General features: G+C 37.5%; 1 protein-coding gene across 1 annotated transcript in view; it reads right to left on the minus strand.

Annotated features, from left to right (window-relative positions):
* Positions 1-258: 258 nt before the first annotated feature.
* Positions 259-13692, minus strand: part of rtn4r (reticulon 4 receptor) — a 188269-nt gene continuing 174835 nt past the window's right edge. Inside the window, exon 2 of the mRNA XM_056457370.1 lies at positions 259-2412. Within this exon, the coding sequence (XP_056313345.1) occupies positions 995-2412 (1418 nt within the window). The 3' untranslated portion in view covers positions 259-994. The remainder of the gene's footprint in view (positions 2413-13692) is intronic.

Genomic DNA, 13692 nt, shown 5'->3' on the forward strand with positions numbered 1-13692 from the left:
TTGGCACGCTCCATGTTGTGAATTTCTGTTTCACACATGGATGAGTCATTAGCGATTAAGTTAAAGTTCATTAATGAGCAGCAATATGTGCCTTTGAGGTTTCATAATCCTAATGGAATATACACGAAAAAGACATTCATTTCCTCTGGGTTTCATTCAAATAAAAATATCTGCATCGAGCACTTTAGGACAATTACTGTTATATATAAATACCTATGATTTACTCTATAATGTTCTTCAGTCACATGAGAAGCCAGCTGTAAAAAATGAGATATTTTATTTGTCATATATTTATGCTTGTACACCAGCAAAATAAAATGCATATCTATGATTCCATCGCAATTTCAGTGAACAAATAGACAGCATTCCTTCCCAAGATGCCACCCGCAGAGTGTCATGACGCAAACATAACATAGCACATATTTGGGGAGAGTTAAACATTTGTCTTTACTGAAATACTTATAAACATAAAAAAACAGCATAGAACAAATGTATCACTTTTTAAAGAAAACAATAAAAGAAATCAAGGGAACAAAAATATAATCATGTCAATCCCCTTCGGTTTCAAATCAACAACATTCCTGGGTGCTTTTCGCGCTCTGGCTTAGTCATGGTTTAAGGATTGTTTTGTTTTTTTTCTCCATCATTTGGTGGTTCATCTACAATAGTCACTTTCAGATCAGCTTCTTTTTTTTTCTTTATTTTTTTAAAGGTGATGTGGGAATAGGGAGCTCTTCGCAGTGTTGCTTAAACACAGCACATTAAAAGTACATAGAACAAACATTTGGGCACCAAGTTTTATATACATTAGATCTCATGTATTCTGTAAAGGCATCCATTTCATTTAATGCGTCTTTAGCATTGCAACTTATGTATTCTCAACCATGCGGGTCGACATTGTAACCCTCTTTTCACCGTCTTTTGCCTGTCCGTGTAGGCTACTGCAGGTAATTTGTGTCATTGTCAAGAGCAAACTGAAGGTCGAGAGTATGAACTAGGACAAAGCCAAAGACAACCAGAACAAGGGGAGAAAGACAACGGCCAATACTTGAATGGTGGAGCCGTGACCCTTTAGACAATTCTGGTCTGATTTGGGCTTTTTGGAACACTTTTTTTTCTTCTTAGTCGGTGCTGTGGAAGGTTCCAGATTGCCAAGAAGCTCTGGGTCGATTCTGTCCAAGCTCTGGTCCAGGTTGTTGGACATGGTTCCCAAAGGACCGTCGTTGAGACTCTGCTTGTTGCGAGTCTCGTTTTTCGTTCTCTCGACCTCCCGAAACTTGGTCTTCGAGATGTTCTCCTTTTCCTTCAAGGGATTGTTGGTGATCTGCCGGCTATTGTAGGATGAAGGATCTGGGATGGACTTGCTTGAGATGATGGAGGATTTATCGTTTTCTGAAAGACAGCATCTTGGAATGCTTTCCACCAGAGGATCATCAAGCGAGAGGAACTTTCCGGAGTGAACCTTGCTGTTGAAGATACTAGTTTGAACCTGTGATGGCGAATCTACGCAACCTTCCAAATCATCGCTTTTGAGTCGTTTTAAATCCTTCCCATTTAGAGATGCTGGAAGGTGGCATTCCAAATCAGAACTCGATCCTTTGAAGCGTTTAAACCAGTCCCAGAGTGGCCTGGCTCGACAGTCACAAATCCATTGGTTTCCATTGAGCCTCAAGTATTGGAGAGACACCAGAGGGTTCATGGACTCTCCGGTCAACATGGTGAGATTGTTGAAAAACAGAAACAAGGTGGTCAGCTTGCCCAGGTCATTGAAAGCTCGCTGTTGCACATGTACGATTCGGTTTTGATGCAGTAGCAAACGGTCAAGGTTGACGAGTCCCCGCAGCATGTGATCGGTCACCACCTTGATCTTGTTGTTGTGTAAGAACAGGTAGGTGAGGTTGGCCAGGTCCAGGAAAGTGTCTTCGTGCAGGGCCAGTAGGTTGTTATCCTGCAGGTACAGATACTGAAGTGAAAAGAGTCCTCGGAAAACTCCCATCGGGAGCTCAGACAGTCCACATCTGTGCAGGTGAAGGGTATGCAGCTTGGTCAGACCACGAAACGCGGTGGGGCTGATGATCCGAAGGTTGCTGTTGTCGCCAATGTCTAATTCTTCCAGTCTCTCCAACCCATAGAATGCGCCTGCCTCAATATGGCTGATGTTATTGGAGTACATCCACAAGACTGTGAGGTTATGCACAGAACTAAAGCTGGTGGATCGGACCACTGTCAGTTTGTTGCTCTGGAGGAATATTCGCTGGCTGCGGACAGGGATCTCAGTGGGAATGGAGAACAGACCCTGCTGTTGACAGGCCACGGTTGCCTTCGGCTCACTGTAGCACACGCACTTGGCTGGGCAGCTGTTTATCACTGGCACCAGGTTAAGCCAGAACACCAGGCAGAGGAGCCGGCCACCTGTTGAGGAGAGACAGAAAGGTCACAGGTCAGATTGAGGTCAACATTGCAGCTACTTTATTTGGCAGGAGACATCGTTTGCTGTTGAATCTTTCCATCTGGTGAACCATTTTATACAAGCAAAATAAGAAAATAGAACAGAAATGTTTAAATGAGATCATATGACATCATACTGCATGTGCAGTATCTTGAAACCTTTGTTTTCTGGAAGGATGCATTCAAAGGGTACTAATGGGGATAGTGCACACATGCTAAATAATTATATTTTAAACAAATGCAGTCATTTCTAACCTTCAGTTTTTTTTGAAAAAAAAAAGTATTTTTGTATTCAGAAGTATACAGAACTGTTTTCAGAATTAATAATAATAATTACAATAAATGGTAACACTTTAAGTCCCAATTATCACTATAAACTATTGACTTCATAAAATATGATGACTAGGGTTGGGTATTGTTTGGGGTTATTTCGATACCGGTGCTAAATCAATACTTTTAAAATGGTACCGGTGTCAAAACGGTCTCTAAACCAATACTTTTGAGCCACAAAATGATTTGACAAAAAATTTTCATAATTTTAATTGAACAGTATAATAAATCTTTAAAGTATTCATCAATTCATATTTTATATGTTTGAATTGAATTTATATATTTATTTTGATAATTTGGTTGTTAGCATGAATGCATGTTTTGCATTATGCAATTAACATTACATTAGCTTACCACGAACCTGTGGAAAGGGTTGGGGTTTGTGACAGCATTTACATGGACATCAGTGATCTAATGATTTGCCTTAATCTGAATAAGACAATAATATGATTAAGGTGTTGTTTACATGAGTTGCTTTTTGAATGTTCCTTTCATGGTCCCGTTTTACATGTTAAAGCACAAAGATCGATTAACGTTGTTACGTCACCACGCTATACAACATTTCCACCAAAGTTTCATGTAATTTTGGGTGTTTCATTTTTAATTTTTTGACTTTAACTACAGTTTGGCACTTTCACTTTCATTCAGCAACATTTTATTCATGACATTTCAAATTTGATGCGAGTATTAGGCTAAGGACTGGTAAAAGAGTGTTGCTCTAATGGAATTTGATACCGCACACCGAATGGAAAGAAATTTTGTGACGTGGTTGTCTGTGGTACTTTAAGGTAATCAAAAATCGCTGTTTACATAGTAGACTCTTAATCAGAGTATTGTCCTAATCATACTAAAATCAGAGTATTGGTGTCCATGTAAATGTACTAAGTGAAAATGCCAGATGATGTCCAAGCTGTCAAAAAACTTTAAGATGATTCCATAAGCCCTCAAATGTTTCATTATGTTTGATGTGTTTCCCCCTCTTACACGCAAAATTTGTAAAGCATCTGATTCACGTTGCTGTGTCAGAATCCTTGTTTGTAAAATACAGCTATACTTTAAATGCTCAGCATAAGCAAATTCAATGGAATGGGATCTTGCGTGTTGATGAAGGGAGTCGTTTACCGGATGAGCAGTACTGCACGCTTTGCCTTTTATATTTAAGCAGCAAGAAAAACACCTAATCATCGAGGGTGTCCGTATGCCTCAAAGTTGTTTAGAATGACATGTTTAAAGATGGTGTGAAAAAACCTGTATGTGTGCTTTGGTGCACCCATTGATGCTTCATACATCCTTGTTGCAGCACCAGTGGCACCAAAATTAGGCACTTGGAATTAATATGCTGATTCAGCCCGGTGCATACTGGTTACAGTGGAACCCAACCCTAATGATGACAGACCTTAAAGGTGTAAATCAAGATAAATTCAATATGGTACGTCTTATATGAATGGTCAGAACATGAACATTCTAGTAGTTATAGAGTCCTGGTAGTTTTAGTCTTAAAGGGATAGTTCACAATAGAGTTGGGCGATGTCGACCAATTTGGTATCGTACGTTGTCTAATGTAAAACATCGCAATGGACGATGGCATCATCATCATAGGCAGCAGTGAATTAGTTATTTATAAATAATTAATTAATTCATAACAATGTAATTATTTGTAGCCTACCGTTTCAACTACCTGACCTGCATGGTCTTTGTTTTACCCATAACCAAGTCATAAAGATAACCAAATAAATAAAGATAAGTTACACACAAATTACCACCAGGTAATCACTTTTTCCGCAGGACTCTGGTATGAATAGGCAGAGCGATCTGTGTCGTTATAATGGCGTCGACACAACCAACAACAACCAACCAACAGTATCTGAGGTTTTCGCTAAAATTACTAAGTACAAGCGTGAAAGCAAAAGACTGAAGCAGTGTACTGACGCTGTGACACGTAACCTGATATATTCAAAAGACCGAAGAGTCGTTAGATAGAGAAAAGATTAATTAAATATCACTTTTAACAACTATAGTTCGTACATGCTTAATAACCTGTCCGACGTGCGCTATTTCTGGGGTTTTGTGCGCAAAGCACCCGCAGTCGCCTGGAGCTCAAACGTGTGCGTATGCTGCAGCGCATGCCTGTGTGTGCGTGTGTGGAACTCCAGTGTGGATGTGAATCGTTTTTGTTATAAAATGCCAGTGTATTTTTCGTGAGTGGGTTGCTGCTGCGACAGGGGCGGGGCCGAGGATCACGTTGCCAGCTCAGCATCGTGATGTTTATCGGCCTTGGACTATCAACCCAACCCTAGTTCACACAAAACTGAAAATTTGGTGATCTTTTACTCACCCTTCACTTGTTCCAAACCTGTTTGAGCACAAGAGAAGATATTTTGAATAAGATATTAAGCTGGAAACCTGTAACCATTATTCCCCTACAAGATTAGTGGATGATTACAGGTTTCCAGCTTTCTTCAAAATACCTTCATTAGTGTTCAACAGAAGAAAGAGCTTTGGAGCCACTTAAGGGTAAGTAAATATCGAGTGCATTTTCATCTTTGGGTGAACTCTCACTTTAACAGCTCTAAAATGGCTGCCTGCCTGTGAGTGCATGACCTGCCTGTACTTGTGCCTGGATGTGTGAATCCTACCGGCCAAAAAACATTGAGCCACGGGACCCATTCCCATCCATCAGCCAACGCAAGTGAGAAAAGCACCGATAAATGAAACATAGGAGGAAGCCCTAAACGAAATGAGCTTCACCGTTGCTATTAGCACTGGCTAATCACATTCCAGCATGGTGTAAGGGTTGACATTTAGTGTGTCCAGAGGAAGATAAGTGTCCTGTGGGTGTTTGATGCGTTGGCCGAGTGAGATGAGGCCAAAAGAAGGACTTAGGATGTTGGAACCAAGTCTCTCAGGACTGTAGCGAGTGTGAACATGCTTGAAGTGATTCTGGAGCATTACAGATAAGATGGCCTTCTTCTCATCTCTGATCTGAATACTGGTGTGTTTGCGTGTGTGTGTGTTTGGATGTGGCACAGATGCATTTTGAGAGTGGGTTTATCCACGGGAGGTAGACGGATAAGAAATATGTTTTTTATTCATTCACTCTTGAAGCCGTCCTTTATATAAGAGCGCAGATGATAAAATGCATCCATCTATGAGATCTCTATCACTGAGAGATTGATGCAGGGAAACATTCATCTCTGGACAATGTCAACAATCTGCAACATCTGCTTTACAAGACATCTGAAAATATGAACTGCTAGCTATCTCTTTTTATATAGATGTCTATAGATAAATCATCTGTATATCCAGCTCAATCTCACAAGGAAATGAAGCCATTTTGCTTATTGGCTCATTTTTATGAATTTATACGATTTTTAAAAGGAGGCGTTCTCCCAAACCCCACCCCTAAACTCAACCATCAATAGGGGGATGAGCAAATCATACTGAAATGTACAAAGGGATCATACAAATTCATATTCAAAGTTACTAATTTCCATGAGATTTCATTGGTACAACTGAACATATGGGACAATCGTGGCCTAATGGTTAGATGAAGAGTTGGACTTGCAATCCAAAGGTTGCAGGTTCGAATCCCGGTATCAGCAGGTATTGTTGGTGGAAATATCCACCTCAATACCACGGCTGAGGAGATATCCTTGAGCAAGGCACCGAACTCCCAAATGCTCCCCGGTTGTGTTTTCAGGAGTGTTAGTCGCTTTGGATAAAAGCGTCTGCTAAATGCATAAATTTAAATACAAATGCACATAATGTACATTATATGTGAAGCAAAACATTCCTTCAAAATCCAGGAATGAGTCTTGCCAGATTGATTTCACTATAGGAAATAAAACCATTGTACATATTGTCAGAAAAGTGGGTAATGCATATGAATTCGTACAATTTCATACATATGAAAATGTACTATTTTAAAAATGCCTAACCCTGACCCTCATTGGGGATGAGAAAATTGAGGTTGTACAAATTAATACGAATTAGCTACTAAATCAAAAAGTTATGAAATTGCTGTGAGATCGCGTTGATTTTTCTCATCATCCACCAACAAATAAGTTGCTAAAGCATGTTATGCTATAAATTGTGGTAATTCCATTGATATTCATATTATGTCAGCTGTTAATCAATCTGCTATCTGTTCCTTGCAAATATATTTGCCGCATATCAGCCATAAAATTATCTTAAAATAAGCAGGTTGCCTTGACACAGGTTGAGCTTAAATGCAAAGTAAACTGTTCTTGAACATTCCATGATGACGCAGAAAAATGTAAACAAGTAGTGGAGCCGTTTTCCTTCTGTTCCAGAGACTACCCTGACTTTCACACATGTGAGGAGAGATTAAAGTCTGTCTGCAGTCACTAATGGTAGGAAAAAAAAACATGTACTAACAGATTGATATGACAATCAGAAGGTGTTTCTATGCTAAAAGTAAACTCATAGATGGTTAAAATAAGTGTTTATGAAGCAAATCTCCAATACTTTTTGGTCAAATAATAAACATGGTATTGATAAAATTGTTAATTTCAGTAATTATCTCAAAACATTCATTTACTCCGTCCGTCCATCCATCCATCCATCCATCTATCCATCCATCCATCCATCCGTCCGTCCGTCGGTCCGCCCGTCCATCCATCTCTCTATCCATCTATCTGTCTATTCATCTATCTGTCTAACCAAATATCTATCTATCCGTCCGTCTGTCCGTCCGCCCGTCCTCCTGCCTATCTATCTATCTATCTATCTATCTATCTATCTATCTATCTATCTATCTATCTATCTATCTATCTATTTATCTATCTATCTATCTATCTATCTATCTATCTATCTATCTATCTATCTATGTTTCTGTCTATCTGTCTATCTGTCTATCTGTCTATCTATCTATCTATCTATCTATCTATCTATCTATCTATCTATCTATCTATCTATCTATCTATCTATCTATCTATCTATCTATCATTACATCTATCTATCTATCTATCTATCTATCTATCTATCTATCTATCTATCTATCTATCTATCTATCTATCTATCTATCTATCTATCTATCTATCTATCTATCTATCTATCTATCTATCTATCTATCTATCATTACATCTATCTATCATTACATCTATCTATCTATCTATCTATCTATCTATCTATCTATCTATCTATCTATCTATCTATCTATCTATCTATCTATCTATCTATCTATCTATCTATCTATCTATCTATCTATCTATCTATTATTACATCTATCTATCATTACATCTATCTATCTATCTATCTATCTATCTATCTATCTATCTATCTATCTATCTATCTATCTATCTATCTATCTATCTATCTATCTATCTATCTATCTATCTATCTATCTATCATTACATCTATCTATCTATCTATCTATCTATCTATCTATCTATCTATCTATCTATCTATCTATCTATCTATCTATCTATCTATCTATCTATCTATCTATCTATCTATCTATCTATCTATCTATCTATCTATCTATCTATCTATCTATCTATCTATCTATCCTCAACCATTCCCCATCTCTCTCCAGCAGTCTTGTTTACCCAGTCAGTCCCATGTGAGATGTTTTTCACGTGCACATGCAGAAGACACAGCAGAGCCCATAGATGTTCCTGCCCGGCTCCCCGAATTCTCCTTCGTCCCTCAATCTTGCAGCTTGTTAAATGGAGCTTGCTTGAGGCTTGACAGCATCCCTGTGTTACACTTTCCCTCAAATATCCCTCCCTCTCCCTCTCCTGCTCCTGTCATCTTCCAACCAGTGAGCTGTCAGCCTTCCGCTCCGTCTTTCTGCTTCACAGCGCTTTCTCGTTCACCCTCTCTGCCGATAAAAATATTCCACTGCCGCGCTTTGAAACGTTAGGCTTCATGAATCTACCAGACCTCCCGTTTTATCTTCTAGTCATTAGCGGACTTTCCCCACCCACACAATGCACGTCGGAGACCCGCTTTCAAAGCATGCTTTTTTTCGTTCTTTCCTTCTTTTTTTTATTATCCGTAGCCGACCGTGCTAACCTTGCGCTTCCTCTGAGTCTTTCATCTGTTTAGTGCTGAGTAAAGCTACTCAAAATGTCATACACCATCCTCCAATTATTTCGGTGCATTGTTTCGTCCCTTGGACAGTCACATAGGCATGTCCTTTATTACTGGGCGCCCTTCACTGTAAAGGCCATTTGGCAGACATGGACTACATATGAGCACTCAATGCTTTTTTTTTGTACCTTGTCTTCCATCAGTATGCCGCTCGTGCTTCTCCTTTCTCTAATCCCAGTAAGGAGTCCCGCTTTGCCTTTTTAGATTTCTGTTTTTCTCCTTTTCTGTCAAGGGGATGCCAGTATCCTGTCGTGCCATCCAAACAATAGTAACCCAAGCCTGTTTTATAAAAGGTTATCACATTGCATCTCCCACGATCTATACTGCTGTTAGTTTTGTGTTAAGCTGTACAAAATATCTGCTAATTAACAGTTCTTGTAGTTTGTGATTCATTGGTGTGGGTTTTTTTTTTGTGTGTGTATTGCATTATGTGACATTGATCTCTGCTCTGTCGACTTTTGACTTTGAAATTTTTAGGGCCGCCACATAATAAAAAAAAAATGTGTGAAGGTTATCTTTATATTTAAATAATGAATTAAAAATATTCAGCATAGCTCCATGGCATTTTTCTCCCCACACATTCATAATCATATCATTTGCTGGTGCCGTTTTATGAATGTGAAAGCTCTTAATGTTGAATTTTAATGCTTCTTATTACATTATTTCTGTACAATGTAAAACAATACTACCAATTACATTTTTTCTCAGTCCTTAAACTTAAACAATTTCCCCCATATTTGCAAATTGATTGTACAGATTTAAATGAATTAGCCAATCCAATTCAAATCAAAAAGTTTATTAGGCCTAAGTAAATGTATTTGATAAATGGGAAATTAGTTGACTAAGAAAATCTGCAGTCTGGGAAAGTCTTACAGTTCAACAAGGTGACTTTTATAGACGATTAAGTAGTTCAGAACATTATATTGTATAACAAATATTATATATTATAATATGTATTATCAGAAAAAAAAATGATATAACCAGGTTTTTGATTATTACCAGGGTTTTGTACCGAAATTAACACCAACAATACAGACAGTACGTCACTTCAAATCAAAGTTATCTTACTAAACAAAAAGTAAGACTAAGGCTATTGGTCAAAAAAACCCTTTCTACAAATTGTGTGTATATATAAATATATGCGTGTGTATATATGTGTATATGTGTATATATATATATGCGTGTGTGTGTATATATGTGTATATATATATATATATATATATATATATATATGTATATATGTGTATATATATATATATATATATATATATATATATATATATATATATATATATATATATATATATATATATATATATATATATATATATATATAGCGGAAATAATAATTCTTTCAAATTGTATAAACAGACAAACACATCAGTTAAGCTCATGATTATTTACGAAAATATATTTTCTATATAAAAATAACATGTTTTCTTCATTTGCCAAAAAATGCAAACTATTTTTAACTACATACGTGACCTTTAATATGATAGTTTAATATGAAACTTTTTAATAAGTTTGTTTTAATTATTTGTCATTTTAATATTTATTCATTTTAAATTGCATTTGAATGATTTTGGTTGCAATGTCTGTTGAAACTATTATTTTATTACTAAGAAGCTGTGCAAACATTAAACTTTTTTCTGGTCGACACTATACATGCTCTCTATTAACTCTGTTAAACTAGAAATACTGAAACTAAAACCAAATATACTGTATAGAAATGTTTTCACAGAATAAAACCTAACTATAATCAACAAAACCATTAATGAAGCAAAATAAAAGTAAACTGAACTAAAAATAAATTTGCAAATGAAAACTAATTTAAAATGGAAAATTATAATAACCTTGAATATAAATCCAAAATCAAACTAATAGTGCGTCAGGGGTAGTTCATGTGTCGGTGCTCTTTGGATAAGGGATTCATAAAGATAAACAACAAGATTATGTTCAAGGCACTCGAAAAAGTGAAAAAATTAAAAAAGCCTTAATTACCATGGCTATTCTTTAAAAACAGCCAACAGACATTTAATAATAGTTTTTTTATGTAAATAATGTCAGGATTCTGCTACTTCAGTCTTGTTAATTCTTGTTTTGGAGTTCAGACATTAGTCCTGTCTTGTCTAGTATGTCATTTCCTGCTCTTGTCTATCTTTGTCTTTTGTATGAACGGCGTCTTGGCTGCGTACGCTTCTGCTTGACACAGATATGTGGGGTCCGGGCATGCTCGGAATGCGTACTCATCCAGGTGAGTGTTTTGGTTTGTGGCATGGTGCTTTCGGTCTCAGAGCTCCAGTCTAGTTGGTTTCAGTTTCGGTTGGCGCTGGGATCAGAAACATCCGTGCCACATGTGAGTGCATGGTAAGCGTTTTATTTATCATGTCCTTGTGTCTTGCGTTCTCTCTCATCTTGGTGTTGTGTAGAGCATGTGGCTCCATGTTTAAATTTCGGTCATGTGCTTTAGTGTTGTGTTTCATATGAACACGCAGTCAATGAGTTCTGTCATTGGCTGTGTGTTCTAGTCCTGTTTTACATGAGCACATGGCTTGTGTTGTTTCTTTTGCTGTTTTTCAATTCCAAGAACACAGAGAACGGACTTGCGTTCTTATGGAGACCGGTCTTGCCAGGTGTCCTCGGAAGAACGAACTCAGGAGACCACGAGAACAGAGAACGCGTCCTTTGAGAAATGAGATGCTGCGTTCTTCCTGATGGTCACATGACCTTCACCCATTTTTAAATGGAAAATTATTTAAACATTCAGCATTCATACAATGATTTATTGTTTTCCCCTTTTCAAAATATATACTATGCATAAAAACATTATAAGTATACATTGCACAATATAAATGAAACAGATTTTAATGCGAATTTTAGCAAACAAACACCCTTGTGTTTATTCCTTTATTAAGATGTTCACCGTTTCATTTAGAGAAATTCCTCAGGTAAATAAGTGAGATCTCTGAACTTTAATAATAAATCTAAATAAAATGCTGCGCTTCCCACCTCCAGTCGCAATGACTTCTGGGACTTTTAGAGCGAGATCGATGCTGAAGTCTGCATCGGTGCGTCCTCGATATCAAGAACACATCCGGGAAGTATCACGCATCCTCTGTTCTTGCGGTCTTGAGTATTGGAACTGAACTTCGGCAGCTACTGATTTCACGTTTCACGAGAACACGAGGACGCAAGAATGCATATTGGGAAACAGCCTTTGTCTCATGTGCTCCCCTGTCTATTGTCTAGTCCCACCCTCCTTGTTAACCCATTATTAGTTTATTATGTTCACCTGTTTGTTTGCCAATTATTTCTCCTTCATAGCTCCCTCTTGTCTGCTGTCCTGTGCCAGTTCTTTATCGTACATCATTGATTCCAGTCTTGTCCAGTTCTGTCTTTTTCTGCCAGCCCAGTCAAGTTTGTTTGTTTATTTGTTTTTTAATGTTTTTTATAATTTTATAATTTTTATAAATAATAAAACTCATCTTTATCTTTACTGCAATTAAGTTCTTGCTCTCCCCACACACCGATCGTGACAAATAAAGGTTGTTTTATTTTCAACATCAAAACAACTGTTCAACATCCAAATTATTTAGGGAAAGACTAACCTAAATAATGTAATTTAAATGAATAAACAAACAATCAAAAAAGAATCACAAAATACAAAAAAAGATAATTTACACCCCTAATAATAGTGGCAGCACTGCAGTCGACCTCTTACTCATTTTGCTCTGAACTCGATGTGCATTCTCCAATGACGAGCTTATTAGCAGCCCGCCGCTCGACATGCCGAGGACCACCCTCTCACAAAACTGACAAGCCGAACGCTGCTTTCAGCTTTGCATAAAATCCACTGATTGCTGCTTGTCTCTCCACTTGTGTGAAAAGCATCTCCTCCTGATATAAAAGACACCATGGGAGAGCGAATAAGCCATTGATAAACAGAGAGGCCAAATCAAGGATACTTCCTGGCTGTCTAATTGAATTATGTGTTTGGAAATCAAAAAGAGACTGAATACTGAACACAAACTTAAGATAATTGTGTGAAGAGAGAAAGAGAGAGAGAGCAGAAACGAGCGACAATCTCTGACTTTACACATTTGCATGTTTCTCCAGCATATGGAGAGCATGTAATGACATGTACAGCATTTTTATCTCAGCTGTATAGTGGATATGAAAATTAATGGTGCTCACTGTCTTGAGGCCAAGTCGGCTGTTAAAGAAACTCCAAACTCGAAATTGTAAATATTGGAGCATACTGTAGATCAGTGTTTCCCAACCCTGTTCCTGAAGGCACACCAACAGTACATATTTTGGATGTCTCCCTTTTCTGACCCATTAACTTCAGGTGTTGGAGTCTCTTCTGGTGTTATGATAAGATGATTCAGGTGTGTTTGATTAGGGAGAGGTTGAAAATGTCTACTGTTGGTGTGCCTTCAGGAACAGGGTTGGGAAACACTGCTGTAGATTACAGCTTGAATTATTTGCAGTACTGACATGAATTCAATTATGTGGCTTCAAAATGATCAGACTTGCATTTTTTGTGCCTTGTGTACAGTCAAAAGAAGTGCAAACCTTCACTGAGACCTAGATTTAAAATAAAAAATAAACATTTTCAAAGAAAATGTTTTTGTTTGTGCCCATCTTACACAACTGTGCGAGTGGATGATGTTTAGCTCCATGGAAAATAAGAATTTAATTAATGATCCACTGTTGTTGTAACACAAACGTCTGTCCTATTCATTCATTAATTTTCTTTTCGTCTTTGTCCCTTTATTAATCTGGGGTCACCACAGT

This window comes from Danio aesculapii, chromosome 5 (assembly GCF_903798145.1).
Source record: "Danio aesculapii chromosome 5, fDanAes4.1, whole genome shotgun sequence".
Lineage (NCBI taxonomy): Eukaryota > Metazoa > Chordata > Actinopteri > Cypriniformes > Danionidae > Danio > Danio aesculapii.